General features: G+C 41.3%; 2 protein-coding genes across 6 annotated transcripts; both read left to right on the top strand.

Moving 5' to 3' along the window:
* The first annotated feature begins 467 nt into the window (after positions 1-467).
* On the top strand, positions 468-8927 carry ubp1 (upstream binding protein 1). 5 transcript variants are annotated; one of them, XM_055156978.1, is made up of 16 exons: positions 468-727; positions 3504-3655; positions 3798-3874; positions 3946-4051; positions 4129-4235; positions 4322-4474; positions 4564-4674; positions 4842-4949; positions 5552-5658; positions 5748-5802; positions 5921-6029; positions 6109-6199; positions 6273-6391; positions 6477-6619; positions 6750-6801; positions 6872-8927. In XM_055156978.1, the coding sequence occupies exons 1-16, from the start codon at positions 654-656 to the stop codon at positions 6907-6909; spliced, it is 1602 nt and encodes a 533-aa protein (XP_055012953.1). In that variant the 5' UTR covers positions 468-653; the 3' UTR covers positions 6910-8927. The 5 variants fall into 5 exon arrangements, with proteins under 5 accessions (XP_055012953.1, XP_055012951.1, XP_055012950.1 ...); XM_055156976.1 differs by lacking the exon at positions 468-727 and adding an exon at positions 1296-1967 and having other exon boundaries at positions 5939-6029; XM_055156975.1 differs by lacking the exon at positions 468-727 and adding an exon at positions 1296-1967 and having other exon boundaries at positions 5936-6029.
* Positions 8928-9489: 562 nt separating this feature from the next.
* On the top strand, positions 9490-20421 carry pdcd6ip (programmed cell death 6 interacting protein). Its single transcript, XM_055157306.1, is given in 19 exon segments — positions 9490-9826; positions 11382-11436; positions 11521-11590; positions 12035-12162; positions 12369-12522; positions 12954-13054; positions 14438-14554; positions 14640-14862; positions 15189-15312; positions 15699-15876; positions 16360-16471; positions 16559-16728; positions 17131-17379; positions 18163-18297; positions 18446-18540; positions 18669-18798; positions 18873-19069; positions 19473-19566; positions 19568-20421. Coding segments are annotated over 19 exon segments (2613 nt in total). The 5' UTR covers positions 9490-9620; the 3' UTR covers positions 19643-20421.
* Positions 20422-22330: the final 1909 nt, after the last annotated feature.

The following is a 22330-nucleotide window of genomic DNA, read 5'->3' as shown; positions in this document are numbered from 1 at the left end:
ACTGCAGAGCGCTCTTACAAGTAAACCTACGAAATGGTGGGAGGACCTGTTGATAGAAAGGAGGGCAGTTGGATAAAAGATAACATTTTCACCTTATGCAACATAGTTATTTCAGATCCAGGTGCTAAATTTCATGTAAGCATTTGTTAACGGGGCTTTAAATTTAGCTGCAGCTGAAGAGAGCTTCAGATACACTTTGTACAAGAAACAGTCTGAAGAACTACTGCACTTAAGTTCCTCTCAGTATTTGTGTCCTAAAAAGTATCAAATATGCGACATTTGACGGCCAATGTTGGCTCAAATTTTAATAAAGACGACACCACTTATCTGTGCAATCATTTGCCTGTGTATGTATTGAAATGTCAAAAGGGGCATGCGGGGGTAATGAAGTCATGAGGCGGGTCTAGTGGGCCAAAATAGCGTCTGTGCGTAAAGAGCTTGGAAAACACGTAGAGAGAGGGAGCAGTTCAGGGTCCGAGAACTGCAGGATAATCATTGACCAGAGTGCAGCGAACACGACTTGCACAATATACTGCTGTTGTTGATGTCAAATGTCTATAATGGTGTTTTTAGTGGGTCTGGAGCTTCTTGGCACCGGTTTGGGTCGACTCCACTGGACTGCGGCGTGAGGCACAGCTGTTGTGGGACACAAAATGTTGTTCTGGCAACCTTACACGGAAAACTTCCGTCCTTCAGCAGAAAAATATGGAGACAGTAGCTACACAGGGTATGTATCCTTATCAGTAATGTAAAGTAAAGACTTTGCTTGGACTTGGATATTTCATAAAGGGTAATACATGTATTGGCGCATCAACTGCGTATATAATGTCTTATAACAGGGACCACCATCACTGCACTAGCTTAGGTGAACAGAATAGAATGCTTTTAATGTGGAAGTGCTTGTGTTAGGCACTGAGTTTGTTGATAAGATTGTGTGTGTTTTCTGGGAGGTAGACTGTTGAACACAATGACGGAAGCTCGGAGTCCATTGATTGGCTAAAATGTCAAGCTTGGCACAAGGGGCGTGCTGTGATTGGCCGGGCTCCTGGCATCCTTCCTGAGGCTGGTGCTGGTGGCAGCCGCAGGCTTCAGACCGTCCGTGTGAATTACAGGAGGCCATGTTGATGCTGGTTTTGTGCTCTTTGGGCGGATGAAGGATGTCGTCTTTGTAAGCTAAAGGCTTTATGGCGATCGTAGCGTCGCGATGAGAAGAGGAGTGCAGCTGGAGATGGTTCACGGAGCGACAGAAGGAAGCTGTTCCTAAGCGGACACACAGCGAGTCAAAGCAAGTGAAGTTGTGCTAGTTAGCCGCATAGCTACAGCTACAGCGATAGCAACAGCCTTGGACGCTGCGTGGATTCACTGTAGATGACAGCTACACATCTAACTGCATAATTTCTGTCTTTTGTGTTTTGTTGAGCTAATATCGCTCCTCACTGCGCAGTGAGAGAAATGCGGGCGGCTGTGTACTTGCCATAACCTGCATGTTGTCTTTGTATGCTAGCTAGCAGTTAGATAACATTAGCAACAGCTCATCTTCAGTCACGACTAGCAATTGTTGCTGAGTGAATTCTTACTTATGGTTATTTCCAGACTTTCTACCAGTTGGGGAACAGCGTCTTGAATGTCAGAAGTCCAAAAGTTCCCCTTATTGGAGATATGGCGTTAAGCAAAGTGCACAGTTTCCCCTGTCCAGCCTGTGCAGGAGCAGCTAACGGGTTAGCTGCGTAGCTTTCCTCCCACAGCGTCTCCCTGAAAGCTGCAGAGCCACTTCCTTCTTTGGCGACATCTCATACCTGAGGCAAGCTGGCGGCCCTACAAGTAGAAGCCGAGGACAAAGAGCTGGGGCCCATGACCTGGGTGCTGAAGATGGAGGACGCAACCATCGAGTCGGGGCTTGTGCACGACTTTGATGCCAGTCTGTCCGGGATCGGACAGGAGCTGGGAGCTGGAGCCTACAGCATGAGGTTAGAGATGGCCACCCCGACATCGGCCTCTTTTAGTTATCCAGAGAAAAGCACACACATGTCTGGCATTATTACTACAGCATCGTTTGTGTTTCTTCGTGGGGCAGCCCTTGTTTTGCTGTGTGTCCTGGGCAGGGACACAGGTCCTTGAAAAAACATTGATGAAAAATGTGGTTTGAGATGGTATCTCTCTCTAGTACAACATTCCCAGATAACACTGAAGAGTGAACAGAAAAGACCTTTGGGTCTGGTGTCAGAGAACAAAGACTGCATACGGTTCCATGGTTTTTCATTCAACACAATAATGTATGTTCCCGGTTAAATAAGAAACCAACAAGCTAACCCTGCAAGGATGCCTATGTAAACAACACAGAGAGCTTGTTTATCTAACCAGATTAAGTACATGAACAAAAGTGGCTGCCAATTCAATGCACAGTTATTCAGCCTATAAACCAAATGTATAGTCCTTCTGCTAATATGCCATTGATGTTTGTCTTATAAGCAAGAAATGTCCATGTCATTTTGTCAGCTCATACCCTGTTGTCTGCACAGCTAATGTTATACAATTATTTGTGAGTGAATACTATGGCAGTACTAATTAATCTTATAAATTAAACAAAATGATACTAGGAAACAGTGTATGGTTTGTGCTATATGATGTATGTAGATGTGTAACTCATCTTCCACTTGCCTTTAACAAATCTAAGTGTGTGTGATGTAGGACGTATGTAGTTTAATGTGGGTACGGTTTACTAATGCTGGAGTGATCGAGTGTGTGGCTTTAGGGTCACCAGTGTCAGTGCCACACTATCTGGGGCGGGTACATGGTTGGATTCAGCAGCTGGTAGGAACAGAATGTCTCAGTTTGTTTGCAACAGCCTTGTCAGGTTTCAGGAAGCAGATGATTTCTACGTTCAGATAGATGCAAGCACCATACCTAGGATGGCATGATGTGGGTACTCTTAACAGGAAGTCATCAAAAATGTAATTTAAGCATATGTACTATTCGTATGAGATTATGGTCTTGTAACTGTCATGGTGGTGCTAAAGTTTGCTTGTGGTTTGAGGACCTGGCAGAAAGTTTGTGATTAAAAAATTACTTTTAATTTAGATGCCACTTGGTGTAGATGTCATCCAGGCAGGATCACACCTAATGTGTACCCAGTGACACTCCTGCACTTGGCAGGGTGAGCTGAGGACGGCCGGTTTGTCTAGTGTGTCTGCCAAATGTGAGATAATATGTGATCCTGCACTGGTCTCGCACATGTATTATACAGCACCTCATTAGTCAATTGAGATATTCACTTGTACTAAAATAGATCCCCTTCAACAAGCTAATATTAAATATGGCTCACTCACGTTTAAGACATAAATAATTGGAACACGGCAACCTTTTGTTTACATTTTTTGTCAATCACTGCCAAAACCAGACTTTCCAGTCATGATGAAACAAATGCTGTTGTTTTTTAAGCAGTCGTTGCTCACATTTTCTTCCAATTGTTTCTCTCTTTCTCTTCTGTTTTGACTGCTCCTCAGTGATGTGCTGGCGCTGCCCATCTTTAAGCAGGAGGATTCCAGCCTTCCTTCTGAAAGTGAGACCAAAAATCCCCCATTCCAATATGTGCTGTGCGCTGCCACCTCTCCAGCTGTCAAGCTGCATGACGAGACACTCACATACTTGAATCAAGGTGAGTGCTTCTGCAATAGATCTATGCAAAACTGACAGTAAAATACACCTTTGCAAATAAAAGGTGCACTTATTACATAATTATATTTAAAGAAGGACTGTTTGATTTTTGAAAAATAAAACTGATCAGACACTTCTCACAGGTCAGTCTTATGAGGTGCGTATGTTGGACAACAGAAACCCTGGGGAGTTACCTGAGCTGAACAACAAACTCGTGAAGGTGAGTGTGTGTGGTGGTGTTGGCTCCAGATGAGGTGATGGTGTACTAAAGGCTTTTTTTTTTTTTTGTAGAGCACTGTACGAGTGGTGTTTCATGACCGGCGGCTGCAGTACACAGAGCACCAGCAGCTCGAGGGCTGGAAGTGGAATCGTCCTGGCGACCGTCTTCTTGACATCGGTAAGGGTTCCCATTGAAAGATGTTCGCTCAAACTTAATTGATCAAAACATGACATTTGTGTTTTTGTGTGGTGCAGATATCCCCATGTCAGTGGGCATCGTGGAGCCAAAGACTCACCCCTCTCAGCTCAATGCGGCCGAGTTCCTCTGGGACTTGAACAAAAGGACCTCTGTTTTTGTGCAGGTAGGGTCTCATTTTATCTACAGCTTTTGATTGTCAGTCTTAAATTACTGGCTCATGCTGTAACTGTGCACTTTTGACTGTTGCAGGTACACTGTATCAGCACTGAGTTCACTCCCAGGAAACATGGCGGCGAGAAGGGCGTCCCCTTTCGGATCCAGATCGACACGTTCACACAAGGAGACAGTGGGGAGTACACAGAGCACCTCCACTCCGCCTCCTGCCAAATCAAAGTCTTTAAGGTTCACTTTTGAATTGCTAATAGTACTCATATATGTATTTTTTAACCCATTCTTCATGAACTGATATATACATGTTTTCATTGGTTTAGCCAAAGGGTGCAGACCGTAAACAAAAGACTGATAGGGAAAAAATGGAGAAACGAACTGCACAAGAGAAGGAAAAGTACCAGCCTTCTTATGATACCACTATCCTTTCAGAGGTAAGTTTACAGTGCTTATGTGTTTAAAACTAATAACACATGTACCCAGAGATTGTGTTTTGCCCATGCATGTAATTTATTTGCCATCTTCATTTAGTGTTGCTAAGATGTTGCCAGAAAATTGTCTGGACTCAGTGTATTAGTGCTTATGATTTTTTTCTGTGCAGACAAGGCTTGAGCCCATTATAGAGGATGCAGGTGACCATGAGCTGAAAAAGTCCAGTAAACGGACACTTCCTGCTGACTGTGGTGACTCCCTGGCCAAGAGAGGCAGTGTAAGTTCTTCCTCCTTTTTCCTACAGCGATTTAACTCTAAAATGTGTCTTTATATTACCTGGTTTTATCTGAGTACTTCAGGGCCTGTTCACACGAGAGCGCTTGTGGGTAAAAACAACAAAATATTTTACCAGAAGTGCCTTTTGTTCAGATGGTGACGGTGTTTTGGGGGCTTAAAAACGCAAAAATCTGAAACCACCCTCCAGAGTGGAAAAGTTGAATACACTCCTCTGTAGCGTTTCAGTCTACACTGCCCAAGACGCAAAACTGGTCAGATCTTCTCACGTCACGTACGCCTTTACGTCACATACATACAGTACAGAAACAAACGTGTCGGATAATTTCCATGCGTCGAACCTTCAAGCTGCAACTCTAATTGTACAGAATATGCATATATATACGAATAGTGAACAGAGAAGGATCTGCAATTATCTCTGTCAAATTCTGGATGCACCAGTTCATCACAGGCAACCCAGGCGGCTATGGACGAGACCAAAAATCAAAATGAGACATAAACAAGCTCAGTTTTAAAATGAATATTGTAAAGTTAATTTTCATAGGTCATCGATATTTTTCATTAAATCAAACTGCTTCTTTTCAGTGTTCCCCATGGCCGGACAATGCTTATGTCAGCACCAATCAGGCAGCTACTCCCTCCTTTGCCTCCACACCTCTGTCCACTTACACAACATCCTCCGTACCTGACAGGTAGTTTGTTTGTATTCACTGTTTCTGCAATATTATTTAATATTATTTTATATTCTATATTTAATATAATTTGACTTTTTCCCCATTAGTGAGTCGTCCTCCCCTAATCACCAGGCAGACCCAGGCAGCTATGGCAATTCAGAGGTTTGTGTTAAAATGTCCAATGGTTTTCTGTATTTTGTAACATCAGTAAATAAGTGTCCATTATTTTACATGTGTCACAAGTTTTTTTTTTGTTTTTTTTTTCCTGGGTCACTGACAGTGTGCTTTCCTGCAGCAGTTAAGCCCCACTGCCTCAATACAGGATGCCCAGAAATGGCTGTTGAAGAACCGTTTCAATTCTTATACCAGACTCTTTTCACACTTCTCAGGTACAATTTATTACACCTTTTGATATTTTTTTAACCAATAAACTATATTAACAGCTTTACTGCATGTTTGTTTTTGTAGGTTCTGATTTGTTAAAACTAACTCGTGACGACTTAGTCCAGATTTGTGGTCCAGCAGATGGTATCAGACTCTTTAATGCACTCAAATCAAGGTGTGTCTGTGTACAACATTTAGTTTGTGTGTTAAAAAGGCCCACTATTCCCTAAACACATGTCTTTTTGCAGGTCTGTGCGACCTAGGCTGACAGTGTATGTCTGTCAGGAGTCTCCTCGGGAGAGCCCCCTGCTGGAAAGACATAGTAGTAATGAAAATGGAGAACACAGTGTCCCCTCTAGTTTACACGGTAATAATTAATGAGGCTCTATGTACATTGGCCTAAAAGGTCACAGACATTTTATTTTATCATATTCTGTCTCTGATCTTTGCAGTGTATCATGCTTTGTACCTAGAGGAGCTGACAGCAGCCGAACTTATCCGCAAGATGGCAGCCGTGTGCAGCCTTCCACTGGAAAGAATTCACCATGTGTACCGACAGGGTCCCACGGGCATACACATCCTGCTCAGTGACCAGGTAACAGCCACTCCCATTAAATCCTGTGAGAGACTGTAGTCTCTATAGTAGTTTGGAAATTTTTCATTTTTATTAAGACAATTTTGCTTATCATTACTTAATTATTCATCTTCATCCTTGTCCATTTTAGATGGTTTACAACTTGACAGATGAGAGCTGTTTTTTGATCAGCACTGTCAAAGGTAAGTTTTAATTATATAATGTGATTTGTGATTAGTGTTTAGTAATACACTTGCTTGCTGTCCATTTCAGATGAAACTGGTGAAGGACTCCATCTCATCCTGAAGTAGTGCTTGGGACAAACTGCATCACTAATACTCCATCCTTTGTCTTGGAGGAGCAGAACCTCTTTGTCTCCTTCTGTGCGCCTCTACTCTCCCTTCACACCCCTCCCTCCTCCCTTTTTAACTGGGTGCTTGACTGAAAGCAGGGACTGACCTAAAGCCATGTAAAATGTTAGAATCTGACATGGGAGTGTCCATTGTTTCATATTGAAAACACTATTAACAGAAGGATTTAGTTAAAGAGGAGAGGTTGAGGGTGTAGGGGGAAAGATACTGCTTGATGTATTTTATTTTATGTTTTGACTTTTTTTATATTGTCTTGTGTGAAAAAAGGGAGATGAGAGGCTCCAGGAGAGGGAGGAGAGGGTTGTTAAATATAGAAAGAAAGCAGAGTTTCCTTGTTGCTCGTTGCCCTTCCTGCACAACGCACACAACCAGCACTAGGCCAGTATTTGATATTTGTACAGCAAAACAGCATGCAAACAGAGCATACTAACTTGCTTTTCTGAGTTATAGTACATCTTAACTCTGCTTGCTAAACATTCTTGAGGGGTTGTCTTAAAAAAACAAACTCGTACAGATTGAAATGTTTGTTACCCCTGACAAATTGGCCCTTCACCAGATTTGTTGAAGTTGTGTCATTTACGTGTTATATCCTCAACATTTATTTTTCAAACGAACTAATTTCATGTAGATTTCACATAGCAAAAGATTATGTGAATTTTAGTACCCCAGCCTTACCCCACGTGCTACTTTAACAACTTTATTTCTTATAATGGTATGTGTTTTCAGCTTAAACTTTTACTATTTTAGTTGAGTATTTATGTGTACGTAGCTGTCACTTTCATTTCATTGTTTCTGGTGCCATACTGGCTTTTCATTCATGTCAGCATTATTTAGTTTATTTAATTCGCACAATCAAACCCCCTCATACATACGGCTGGTACAGGACTCCTATACCACCTTTACTCACTACCTTCAGAAATGTACAAAAACAATTAATACTTATAGAACAATCTAGCCTTATGTGGACCAAATACATTTTCGATTTAATTGGTAGTTGTTCAAGAACAGCAGTGGCCCATCCTAATGTCTTGCATAACTAGTGCATTGCAGGACAACCCTGATCATTGGGAGAATACGTTTAAATAAACTGCTGGAACTATATTGAAAAAGACATGAATTACTGTTGTCTGATTTATTCATCTAGTCGCTCTACTCCTGTTTTATACATTAACAGACGTTCATATGTTTTTATTGTTATTACATTCATAATTTGACCTGAGATGGGTCATGGAAGTCTCCCGTTTTATTTAGCCAACCCCCTTTTTCCTTTTTTGGTACAGCGTCTGACAAAGTTGAGTTGCACATGGTGTGTTTGTGCGTGAACTGCACGTCTCTTAAGTGTCCGAATGTTTGCTTGCATGTGTATCATTATTTTATTTTGTTGTTTTTTTTTGTTTTTTTGCAAAGAAGGCTTGTCTGTAGTTGTCATATTTCCTGGTGTATGATAACGTGTTAGCTTGTTTAGAAAAGAGCATGTGGAATATGTTAAAAGAGAGGAAGGGGGACAATTGTTTCTGGGGTCAATTGTGAACCCTCTGTATGTTCCAAATATTAAGAGACCAAGTCTGCACTGAAAACACAGAACTAGCTCGGTGTGTAGTCTGTAGTTTTTACCACCACGCACCTTTGTACCTGCCTCTGGCTCCAAAAACTAAACGAATGTGGCGTTTTGGTCTCATTTCACACGAGCCAGCATTGTAGCTTTGTGGTGTTTACAAAGACAATGTTCACAAAGTCAGTAGACTGTAAATCCAGATAATAAGATCTATGAAAAACCTCTTGAGCAGCAGCTGTAGTCCCTGACGGCCTGATCATAGTCCGTGTCTGTGTGAGAGTGAGCAGGAGAGTTGACCACTGTTCATGTACAGCCTAATGTCAAAGCTTCTCATGTGCACAGTATCGTATGCTGGACATGTATACAACCACATGTGCTGGGAATAAATGACTACATAACTTTCCTCTGCTTCTCATGTCTTTCTATATAATTTATATATATATAAATTATATTATATTATTATATATATATTGTTAAAAAAAAATAATACGTTGTCAGTAGTAGGGTATATTTGTAAAATCTGTGCTTGTAATTTTATATAGGGCTTTTCAGGACCCTCAAAGACACTTTACAGTACACTTATTAATACAGTCAATGGAGCAATAAAATAATACAGTAGAGATAAAAACAGTGACTCATGTAGAGAAAAGTCATACATTAATAGCTATTCTGAATAGATGGGTCTATTCAGTTGTGCTTTTAATATTTCCTTCACGTATATCTATTGCGAATAAACTATGAATTAAGCAGAATGTAGCCTTGATTAAACATAGATCTTAAAATGAAAATGTGCATTTAGTTTAAACGTAGAGGATATCCATTCCTCTGGTCATATTAAAAATGTAATATATATAATAATAATAATAATTCTGTCATCCTTGGTGATCATATGATTCCCGGCACATCCAGATCATAGACCGGTCTGCGATCTATTCTCGACCACAGACAGTATCTGGACCAGACGCCACCCCGTTCCCATGACGCCATATGACGGCTCCGGACTCAAACCAGGAAGTGGACGCGCTGTTGTTTGTATTCTGTGGTCTCTAATCGACACGATTTTTTCTGTTTTGAGCTGTCGTTTCTACGGGCCGAAATGGCAACGTTTATTTCTGTCCCGTTGAAAAAATCATCCGAGGTGGATCTAGTGAAACCGCTGTCGAAATTTGTCACAACTACATATCAAGGATCCGAGGAGCAGGCGGAGTATCTGCGCGCAGTGGAAGAGCTCAACAAGCTACGCAAAAGCGCTGTGGGAAGGCCGCTCGACAAACACGACAGCTCACTTGAGATTTTACTTAGGTGATTGAAATGTATTTGTTGTCTTGTTAGTCTTTGATTGCCAGTAAAAAGTCTGGTCAACACCTTGTTACCTGTCGCGCTCACTTTTCTCTCTGCCGCACCCAGATGAGTTAGCTTGCTTGCTAATGGCTAACAGTGGCTAAATGCTACCGTGAGATTTTTACTGACTCATGTGTTATTCGTCCTCGGGTGTCCGGTGATGACAACTTAACTTTGTGTCTTGTGGATGTAGCGAAAACATTTTGTGTTATTTCATTTCAGTTCAATTAATTAATTACTATTGGTTTACGTTCAGTCACAAACACAAATTAATTAGTAAATGGCAGAATTGACAGAAAACGTCAGATGCCATTTTCTTATTTTTGTAGTAAACCCGGTGCCTCACTTTTATGAACGACAAAATGACAATAACCTCCTTATAATTGTACCTCTCAGGATCATACATTATGTAATGGGAATTTTACACAGGCGTTGTACATCGCATAATATTATGACTTTATTCCGTGTAACCTTTTAGATTGTTATCTTTGAGTTTTGTGTTGTAGTTTTTTAACTAATGCTTGTTTAATTTGGTATTTGACCCACCCCTTTACACAGTCATTCAGACTTTGCTCTATGTGATATGGTTGCTTTTGTTCTCAGTGACTCATTGCTTATTTTTTGCACTGGGTATGCCCAGGTCACCTGTATAGCCAAGAATGCCGTCACTCAGAGTGTGAGGCCCCAGCCCCACCTTTTATTTTAGTGAAAATGGCATCTAGGCCTTTACATTGTTGGCAGGTCCACAGTAGGATTTCAGAGGATTTCCAGAGCTCCCAGTGCATTTGAATAATTGATTAACATTTGTGTTACTTTAAAAATCAAAGTTTTTATGTTATGTTTCATCTTCCTGTTTTTGGAACATGTTATTTCCAGTATCAGCTGGATTGTGAACTTAGAAATGTAATTCAGTCAGATTTAAGATTTTGACATTTCTGGACATTTCTTGTTAGACTAGTATTCTTTGAAAACTACAATTATTGTTACTGCTCAGCTTTTTACCACTTGTCTGTTGACCATGTGCCAGATAGCCCTAGCGACCAGCTTTTCTCCCCCAATCAGATTCATTGCCCCAGTGTTGCCATGGCAGTCTTTCTTTTGTTCTGTACCACACGGTACATGCATCTCGGCTTTCACTGATGCGTGTTAAGTAGAAAGCTTGGGTATCAGTATTATACAATGGTGTAAGTGCCAAAAGACAACTTTATTTACAAAACTATATGTGACTCAAATGGGTAAATGGGATTCCCAACCAGACCAGATGTCTGTTATTGCTAATTATAGACACTTGTCACACCAGTGACCTCATGTTAAACTGTACAAAGGTACCTCTGCAATGCAGTCAGCTCTTTTGGCCTTATTTTTCCCTGAGTCATAGTCACATGTCTATTATTCAGCACTGATACCGAACGTCACAAATTTAAAATATAGTTTCTGTCCTTGCATTTATGTTTTAACACATTTTATGCAAAATGCAAACATATTTGTTAAAATAACCAGTTCTCTTTCTTTATAGATATTATGACCAACTATGTTCTGTTGAGCCAAAGTTCCCTTTCTCTGAAAACCAGGTAATTGCATTATCACTCGGCAGCACGCATGACTGTAGATTTGAACAGAACACACCAATACAAAGCCCTTCTCTGTCTCCACAGCTTTGCCTAACCTTCACATGGAAGGATGCCTTTGATAAAGGATCTCTATTTGGTGGCTCAGTCAAGCTTGGTAAGTACAGCACTCACAACCATTTCTTAAAGATATGGTAGGTAGAATATTTATTTAAAATTTAATAAACTTGGCCTATCCTGTTAAAAAAAAAAAAAAAAAAAAAATTGAATCAAGTTAAACACAAGATCTGGGCATGATAGAGTATTATCCGCTGTTCCCAAGCACACCAGAGACTCACGATCTTAAAAAATCACTGAACCAATTTCTTCCAAACCACATTTTAATCCCTGTCCTTTAATAATCTGTTTGTATAATTATGTAAAGCATCTTTTGGTTGTCTTGAAAATCACTGTTCATGTTTACTTTGAGGCTTGCTGACTTCTTGGCCTCCATGGAATAAAATGGGGAAATATGAACTAATCTAACGGTGGAAAGAATTTAGGTCTCTTCTAGTCTTGTTTTCAGTTTGTAACATTACTTCTTCTATGGTTATTGTTTTAGCTCTGGCCAGTTTGGGCTATGAAAAAACCTGTGTGCTGTTCAACTCTGCTGCTCTGGCCAGTCAGATCGCTGCAGAGCAAAACCTGGACAGTGATGAGGGGTTGAAGGCTGCAGCAAAATACTACCAGGTGAGAATCATTAAGAGTTGAGACTAGGGCTTTATTTGCATCTATTTGCCTGCCACTACCAGCACAATGTAGCCTCTTTGTGCACGTCAAGTGTATTCAATAGTGGACGTAGAAAACAGGAACCTTTAAGCACTGGTCAGACTGGTTATAGCACAATAAAAATGTCTGGTTAATTATTGTTTTGCATGGTCATATGTCTCTTGTAGCTGGCCAGTGGCGCATTTGGCCACATTAAGGACACGGTGTTGTCTGCTCTGAACCGGGAGCCCACTATGGACATTTCTCCTGAGACTGTTGGTACCCTGAGTCTTATTATGTTGGCCCAGGCACAAGAGGTCTTCTTTCTCAAAGCTACTTCAGGTACTCAAGTGTACACCACTCATCTAGGACTTAAAAGTTAACAACTAAAAACTTGCCATAAATTAGCCTGCCCACATATAAGCAGGGTAAAATATTTTCACATCTTTAATTGGACACCCATGACTCTAGTTGCCTCAAGAGTAATTAGTAATGACAAAACCAGGGTTGATGTATGTTCTCTACACACGGTGTCCTAAATATGTCTCTGAAAGTGCTTACTGGTAGCACAAAAGTTTTGAAGGTTACCTGTTAAGGGATATACCATTTTAGAATTAGACTTTAATTCTCTGCTGCACATGGCCTTAATTTGCAAATCTGACATTTTACACTGTTGTAAAATGGATTAATAGTTCCAAAACATTAGCTAATGTATTGTATTGCCTTATTGGAGTGTGCTTCTTTAGTAACTAACTTTTATGTCGAATATGTAGATAAAATGAGAGATGGTGTCATTGCAAAACTGGCCAACCAGGCAGCAGACTTCTATGGAGATGCTTTCAAGCAGTGCCAGTACAAAGACAACCTCCCTAAGGTATGTAAAAGAAACACGCTGCACTTGAACTCACAAACTTACAAAGTAACTCATAACATTTTGACATCAGATTGTTGTGTGTTGTTGTACATCATTATGTATGTGTGTGGAGAACTTACCTGGATACTGGGCTTCAGCCTGTGGGACTGTAACATCTCTCTGTGCTCACTGGGTCACTTCCATCTTATTCTCATTGATTACTCAAGCACTAAATGGTTTGGGATATCGGCTCCTTTGACTGCTTCTTTGACAAATCCTTCAGCAAGAGGCACACCAAACATACTCTAATAAGGCATAGCACTGAGACCTAATATTAGTAGAAATGTGACAGGCAGCTCACCACAGTTAATGTGCTAAGATAGATAGAAAAAAATATTTGGGTATAAGCAAATTCATGACTTTGTTAGAAAATTTTCAAACACTGCAATACTTGGGAAAAAGACAAAGACCATTATTTATATGGAGCTGTATTGGTATCATAAGGTCATAGTTGGAACTTGGGGTGGGCAATTAATCAAACTGATTTTATTTATTTCTTGTATTTAATAGTCAAGGTTTTGAAAAATTGCTAAATTGAGAAATCTGGGATTATTTTGAAACAAAGTACTCTTACTTTCTTACTTGCAAAACAGGATTATGGTGCAATTGAACAACTGTAAAAAAAAACAAACAAAAAAAACACTTTCTAATTTAAACTATTAAAATTACATTACATATTTATGCAAATGAAGTTGAAGGCAGTTAACTTTTTTTTTAATATGATAAGTATGAAAATGTAAAGAGATTCACCTGCTCACCTTCACTTGTTTGAAACACTGACTTTGATTAAAGCCGATTAAAATCCTAATTGTCCAGTCTGTGCAAAAAAATCTATATTTTTATTTTTGGCCATATCACCCAGCCTTACCTGGAATATGCACCAAAAACAGAGCCAAGAAACTATATTGTTATACTCATATTGTGAAGAATTGCTCTTCAAGTACCTTACATACATACAAATAAATGTCACCAGTGACATAACAGTCCAGTGGTCTCAACTTATAATTAATGCTTCATACTGCCGCTCTCATGTAAATTGCACATTAGTTTAGGCCAATGTTGAATTCGCTATAAGCATAAAACTCATGGCCTGTTCTGTTTTCTCTCTTGTCTTCCTTTCCTTCGGCATCCCCCTGTGCTGGTGGTCCTGGTTGTGTGCTTGTTTTGTTTGCCCACCTCTGCTCATGTTTGGCTTTTGTTTTGTTCTTCATGATGAACTTGGCTGGTGTGTGTCTGCCATTTTGTGGTTTGCCCTGCCGTTGTCCGTGTGCTTGGATTTATTTGTTTGCATGTCTGTGTGTTGCTTTGTGGTTGCCTCTCCCTGGTCAGTATTTTTATTTTCAGGAAGTGCTCCCGGTGCTGGCAGCCAAGCATTGTATCATGCAGGCCAATGCTGAGCTCCACCAGAGCATGGTGGCCAAGCAGAAGAAACACTTTGGGGAGGAGATCGCTCGTCTGCAGGTAAAAATGCTCATCGATATTTAGACTCTTCTATATTGAAATTGTTGCTAACTGACTGATTTGATTGTTTTTTTTTCCCTTTCAGCATGCAGCAGAACTTGTAAAAACAGTAGCATCTCGTTATGATGAATATGTGAGCGTCAAAGACTTGAGTGAAAAAATCAACCGAGCCCTCACGGCAGCGAAAAAAGACAATGACTTCATCTACAATGAGCGGGTTCCTGAAGTCAAAGATCTAGAGCACATCGGCAAGGCTGCATTGGCCAAACCCACAGCCATCACTCCTCCAATTAGTCAGAAGTTTTCAGGTAACACATTATTTAAGAAAATATTCTCTCTTTCTGCCCCAAATGGCACCCATTACCAGCTTCATTTCCTTTTTCCAGTAATGATTTAAGTCAAGTTTTTTGGATTGTATGGCTCAGTTAGTGGAACATGCATATGCATATTCAGTGTGTTTATATTATACAATATTACAGTTGCTTATGCAAATCTTATGCTACAATTGGGTATGGTGCATGTATACAATGTTTTTTTGTTTTGTTTGTTTTTTTGTTTTTTTGATAGACCAGAGGAGGAGTTTCTGTACTTTTCAGCCTCTTGTGTTTAACTAGTTTATATTTTCCTTCTGCAGATTTGTTTGAGAAGATGGTTCCCATGGCAGTGCAGCAGTCCATGAGCATTTACAACCAGAGGAAGGCTGAGACTGTGAACAGACTGGTGGGAACAATGAGGGAGGCGACCAACCTCTGCAATGGGTACATGTTTACAGCTGCTTCAGATAAAGGGCAGATGAAGGGTGCCTCCTATTTGTCTTAATGCGCAGATGTGCATTACATATTCAACACAGGAGATGGTGCTACACATTAAAATGTCAATAAATGTACATTGAGTTTTGTTTTAAAGCCAATGTAATGGATCTACTCTCAATTTTAACATTTGTATATGAAATTATTTGACCATGCAACCCCAGTGCAAACCACTGCAATAGCTACTTAGCTAGTGTTTCCTAAAATGGTATAGAATCCATTACATTTCAGAATCCAAACTATGTTCCAGATCCAAACATAAAATATTGGGTGAGCTAATTGAACATTTGGTTTATTAAAAGATTTTTTGTGAATGTTTTTTTTTTTATCTACAGTGTGTTGGCATCCCTAAACCTACCTGCTGCCCTGGAGGATCTGTCGGGAGACTCAATCCCACAGTCAATTGTTGAGAAGTCTCATGGCATCATACAACAAGGAGGACTTAACAGCATCGAACAGCTCATCAAGGACCTGCCTGAGCTGCTCACTCGTAACAGGGAAATACTGGATGAGGTTAGTGTGTACTTTAAATCACCAAGGACTGTGCTAAGGGTTTGTGAACAGCTTGCTTGTATTTTGGTTTGCTTTCTTGATGAGGCATATGAAGGACTTGGATATTGGTTCTTTCTATCATTTGAAAACCACACAGATAACAAAAACTCATAATCGTACCCACTGGCAGAGATCCCAGATTAGGATCATTATTGATATCTAATCCACTGATCTCTGGTCCAAGGACTCTCTGTCGCCATCTTGTGCCAATGCTTCTTTAGCCATGACAAACAGACGGGTCTCAAAACATAAAACAGCTCAAGCTCCAAGTTTGTTGGCAGTGTTGAAGAGTCCAACACAGATTGTCCCAATTATCTCCAAAAATTAAGTCAGCCTTCTGAAGTGCTATGATTTAAATGTGATTTTTAACTTAACTGCAAAAGCAACCTAAAGTGTATTCTTTGGTATTGTGATGTGTGAACTTGTTTGTGCTTTGTCATTTAGTCTCTGAAGATGTTGGATGATGAAGAGGCAACAGACAACGATCTGCGAAGCAAATTTAACCAGCGCTGGAACAGGACCCCATCTGGCGACCTCTACAAACCCCTCCGCGCGGGTATACTCACAAACACCCTATCTGTTAAAATACATCTAATTGTGCAGCAGTTGACCATTCTCTCTGTTTTAATCCTTTTCTCCCCAGAGGGTGCTAACTTCCGCAACGTTTTGGACAAAGCAGTGCAGGCAGACCAGGTGGTGCGAGACCGCTACAATACCCACTGTGAGATGATTGCTCTGCTGTGTAAACCAGAAAATGAGTTGAATGCTGCCATCCCCTCTGCAAACCCCACCAAGACCCTGCAAGGAAGTGAGGTCTGTCTCTCTCAGTTTTTGTGAAAACTCATTGTAAGTGTTTCGTAAACCTATAAACAGTGCTACCTGCTGTACTCAAATGCCTGGTGGACACAGTGTGCTTTATGGCCCTATCGCCACTTCTCACCCCAGCTCCATTTTTCATTTTCTTTGCTGAATGTGCAGTGTATTTCACTGGGGAACTTAAATAACTATGCAAGCAGAAAGAGTTCTGGCTCAATTGAAACACAAAAAGAGGTTGTATTGTCTATTCTTGCCATACAATATAAGAAGGATGCTGGATTAAAGGACAATTATTAACTAAAAGTGCTGGAAAAGGTCAAAGTGTGTGTGTGTACATCCATCTCCAAAACAAGCCTTTATTGCTCTGCGCTGGCTTCATCCATCTTGTGTTTCTTGCAGGTAGTGAATGTGCTGCAGTCCCTGCTGGCACAACTTGATGAGGTGAAAAGGGAGAGGGAGACCCTAGAGGGAGAGATCAAGGCCGTCACCTTCGACATGTCTGTCACCTTCCTGACAGCGCTAGCTCAAGATGGCGCCATCAACGAGGAGCAGCTCTCATTGGCTCAGCTCGACCAGCTGTACGGCTCTTACAACCAGAGAGTACAGGCCAGCCTCCGCAAACAGGAGGAGCTGCTGGGACAAGTGCAGGTACAAGGAACACTGCAGCCTCACGACACATGCTCTTCTGTAAGCCCTTTCTCATTTAACCATTGTACCCAGTCATATACGCAATGACAGAATAACATGCACCATTAGTGGAATTAGCAGAGTGGAATTATTCACTCTACTATTCCCAAGGCTGGGCCAGGTTTGTACTTGGAGGTTACCACAGTGGCGCCTAGCAGCAAAACTGTCATTGTGTCCTTAACCCACATTCCCTAATATGAATGTGGTGTATGCGCGAGTGACTGGTGATTATCGGAGGGGCCAGTGGTGCCGATTGGCAGTCTCACTTCTGTCTATGCCAGGGCAGCTGTGGCTACAGTGGTAACTTTCCACCACTGGTGTGGAGTGAATTAATTATGCACAAAATTGTAAAGTAACTTTGAGCATTTATATGACTGACTTTAAGTCTCTTTAAGAAAAACGTAAGTTACTGTTGGAGGTGAGAGGCCATTTCTTAGTAACTTAATACATTTTATTTTTTATGTGAATAAAAATGTATGTGTAAGTTACAAAGTGTCCATAGCTTGCTGTTGGTAAATTAGGTGCAACACTAATGAGTTTGCCCTCTTAAGAATACGATGGGAATATGGCTCCAAATTCTCTAATTTAGAAAGGAAGTTATGAAACATTCATGTCTTTTCATAAACATGTAACTTTGTCTCATTGTGATAATTTTTTGAGTTCTCCCTGACTCCTGAATTATTATGAGGACATTACAGTGTTTCTCCAAGTTTTTCATTTTGAAACCTTGTGCTCTTCATGCAGACATCACACCAGGAGTTCAGTAACCTGAAGCAGTCAAACTCGGAGGCCAACCAGAGAGAGGAAATCCTAAAGAAGCTGGCCTCAGCTTACGACAGCTACATCGAAATCAGCAGTAACCTGCGCGAAGGCACCAAGGTACTAAGTCAGCCCAGGCCCTGCACACTGCCATATGAACTGTACACACCACACCAGCTTCAGCCTGTCACAAACTTTCTTCTAAAAGTTGTTACTGCACTGTGTCAAGCCCAGCGGTTTATTTTGGTCCCATGTTTCTCCTCCACAGTTTTACAACGACTTGACAGAAATTCTACTGAAGTTCCAGAACAAGTGCAGTGACATTGTTTTCGCTCGTAAAACGGAGCGTGATGAACTACTTAAGTATGTCCTTTTGTTTACTGTTCCCTTATAAGGTTGGACATATTTGATCCATTGATGATTCAGAACTAGACCACAGAGTATTTTATACTTTGTAATGTATACCTAAAGGCCTTTGTCTTTTTCTCCAGAGAATTACAGCAAAGCATTGCACGTGAGCCTAGTGCTCCATCCTTTAATGTACCTGCTTATCAGAGCACTCCCGCTGCCCCCGCTGCTGCCCCCGCCGCTGGACCCACACCTGCTCCTAGGACTGTGTTTGTAAGCAGAAATCTGTGCACAGCAATGACGCACATTCACAGCTGTACGTTTAACTCGTTTATGTCCTCTTTTAGCCTCAACAGCCACAGCAACCTCCAGCAAAGGCCGCTCCCCCAGCCAGACCCCCTCCACCCACCATCACTCCCCAGGCAGCCACAGGACCTCCCGCCAATCCGCCGCCCGTTGTCCCACCCACCAACAACCCCCCACCTGTGGCTCCTCCCACCCAGGCCCAGGGTCCCCCATACCCCACCTACCAGGGTTATCCAGGGTGAGTTTTTCAGTTTAATTTTATTCTCTCCAAATCATCAAGAATTAGGTTTAAGTGTTGTTGAATTTCTGATCTTGCTCTGTGTTGGAACGAAAAACTGATTATTTGTTTCTTTGTAAAGGGTATACTAAAAAACATAAGTCTGAGTTTACCACTTAATTTAATGTGGCATTTATCAAAGAACTACTCTTTCAGCTGTTGCTAATAAGAGCAATGCTGTCTGCTGCTGCTAAAATGAAGCTCTGATCTTTTGCTGTTAAGATTCTCTAAAAAAGGCAGTCTGTTTTTACAAATTGAAACTAATTCCAGCATAGCCGTATTTAATGTTTTCTCTTAGTTGTAGTCAGAAACTTATTACATATTGAATTTGACCTTTTTGCTTATTTCCATTTTGTTTATGCAGATACTACCAAATGCCGATGGGTTACCCCTATGCTGCCTATGGACAGTACTACATGCCATACCAAGCCAATCCAGGACAAGGATACCCAGGAGCGCCCCCCCACTGGGCAACCATATCCCGGTTACCCCCAACAGCCCCCTCAGCAGCAGCCCTACTATCCCCAGCAATAACTTTATGTCCTTTGTTTGTTCCTCTGCTCATATGTTAACACCAAATAACCCTCCAGCAATAACAGCTTTTCTCTGCTGGCTTCCTCCTCCTCGTCCCACTCACCCGATTATTTTTTCCTCCCACTAATAGCACCCATTGGAAACCCAAATGACGGCCGACCTCCGTGCTGCTTTGCTCTTCTCCCAAAACCCCTTCATTACTTTGCCACTATGGTTGCATCTCATCCTCCTCAAATCTAATGCTCCTGTTTTGATTTGACAGCACTTCTCTGTAATCTAACCTTCTTCTATTGTTTATATGGGTATTTGTACTGCTACTTTTCTAACAGTTTTTATTTGTTTATTCTTTGGGCTGGACTGCTGTACCACATTTTTAGAGGCGCTCAAACAAGAGCACACTTTTCCTGCAATGGAGATGTGTTGAAAGGGTGGACTTATCATGCCACATCCCCTGCCCCCCACATAGGAATATTGTTGGTGAAGGAGCACTATTTTTATAATGAACCCTGATGCCTCGCTGATGTATAAACCTATAAAAAGGAATGGCCTGTAGGTTTTGTAATGTAGACTGTTGAAAGTTTGGCTCTTCTGTTTCTCACCCAGGGAATGTTGGTATATTTCTGTCTTACAATCAGAAGCTGTACAACTGGGGAAATTACTCTATATAAATATATGTATAAAAAGACTGTGGTTAACCAGGACACTTTGTGATGCACTCATGCTCTGTTTGTGTTATTTTTATTCCTCAGCTCTAATGTGATTAAAAAGAATGACAGTAATCGCCATTTGTTTGTCTTCAGTGTTTAGGTTTTAATTGTGAATATTTGGGAAGTGTCCAGAAGAGGGCAGTCCTGCAGCTCACTCTAGGACCACCACTCAACCTGCCACTATCACTTGTCTTTGTAGCCAATTGGATGAGAAGTGAGTCGTCCTACTCGACTAATCGGACCCCTCTTGACCTCTCGTGCATCCGGGCCAGATCTCATTTAGATGACATGCAAATTGCGTTTCATTGAGGTCGTGATCTCATCCAATCGTATTTCCCCGCAGGTGATTTTCCCCGCAGACAAGATTTCATCCCCAGATATTTATTCAGTGCTGGGAGATGCTAATGATTCACGTATCTCCTCCTTTTTGCTTTGTGCGTGCGTGTGTGTGTGTGTGTGTGTGTACGTGTGTGTGTGTGTACGTGTGTGTACGTGTGTGTGTACGTGTGTGTGTGTGTGTGTGTACGTGTGTGTGTGTGTACGTGTGTACGTACGTGGCAGAGGCTGAAGCAGATGGTAGCGCAGTGTGATGTCTGGAAGGATGCATGGAGATGTTGGCAGAACGCTGCTGGTCCCCTGCCTGCATCCATCACTCTCCACCTCTCTGCGTTTTTCCCCGCTTCTTATCATCCGAATTCTTAAAAAAAAAAAAACACCAGCATATTTATCACATTCTCCCTTAGCGCTTTGTTTTCTTTTCCATCAACACCCTTCATCGTATTTTGCTTTTTTTTTTTATGCCACCTGTCTCAATTTCTCGCCTGCTCTTTCCACTTGACTATTTCCCCACTACAAATCATTTATGTCTGCACTGGTCACTATCTTCCTAAATATCTCAAATCATTACCTTTATAGTATAGTCCCTACATGTCTTCAATATCAGGGTGCATTGTCTGGGTGTTAATTATACAGACCAAACCCCCCCCAAACGGAGTACACACTTTTAATCACTTACAACAACACAATATACTGGAAGTGACAACATGCACACTCCACCGGTAAAATTCACCCCTTGTCTTATCTCTATCGCTGCCAAAGCCAATTGTTGCTATGGGTGTGTTTATCAAAGGTGTCTTCGTGTCTTGGGTACTTAATTTTAACAAGACATTCTGTACCAGGAGGAGTGTCATATTTTAATTGGTCTGAAACCGAATAAAGGCACAAAACAGAGCACCGCAGTGACAGGTATTAATTACCTTCTGCCTAATGCGCGCTCCTCCAAACTCAGCACTCAGCCATATTGGTGGTGCCTACACTATTTCTACTCCCACTCTCGGCTATCTTCAACCAGCTTTCCTTGGCTTATTTTTATTTTTCTATTTTTTTCTTTTAGTCAACCTTGGATGAATACTGATATTTATTTATTCTTGGGTTGTCTCGACATAATTTAAAAGCACAGTGGTGAAAAGTTGAAGTAACGTGACGTGCATGTGATGTGCGTTGGTTGATAATATTGCCACAAAATTCCTTGGCCCTGGTGCGTGTGTTCTGTTGTAATTTCTCTCCATATAAAGCAAGATTCCTGAAATAACTTTGATTGACAGGTTTAGACGCAGTTACTATAACAACTACCTCCTGGTACTCACGAGCACTCCCTCACCCCCTTCACCTCTCCTCTTTTCATTTTCTTTTACCCCATCCCGCGCTCTCCCCCGACTACGCGCGCGTGTGGGCGTGGAGAGGAAGAGATTATGAAAAACTCCACTGCAATATTCCTTCTCATCACAGCCATGTTTGTGTTGCTAAGATAGAGGCCTGGCATCATAACCTGTGTGGGTGAGGGTATAGGCGAGAGTGGGAAGATGAAACGCACTTATACAACGCAGGCAAATAAGCGTTTTTATTTTTCGTGTTTCCCTTTTTAGTTAGCCTACTTGTTCCCTCTGTCAGGCTCCGCTTGTATAATCTTGTCCATCCACTG

Source organism: Boleophthalmus pectinirostris, unplaced genomic scaffold, assembly GCF_026225935.1.
Source record: "Boleophthalmus pectinirostris isolate CB_2022bp ecotype Guang Dong unplaced genomic scaffold, ASM2622593v1 HiC_scaffold_21, whole genome shotgun sequence".
Taxonomy (NCBI): Eukaryota; Metazoa; Chordata; class Actinopteri; order Gobiiformes; family Gobiidae; genus Boleophthalmus; species Boleophthalmus pectinirostris.
This window is presented reverse-complemented; position numbering and strand designations above follow the sequence as displayed.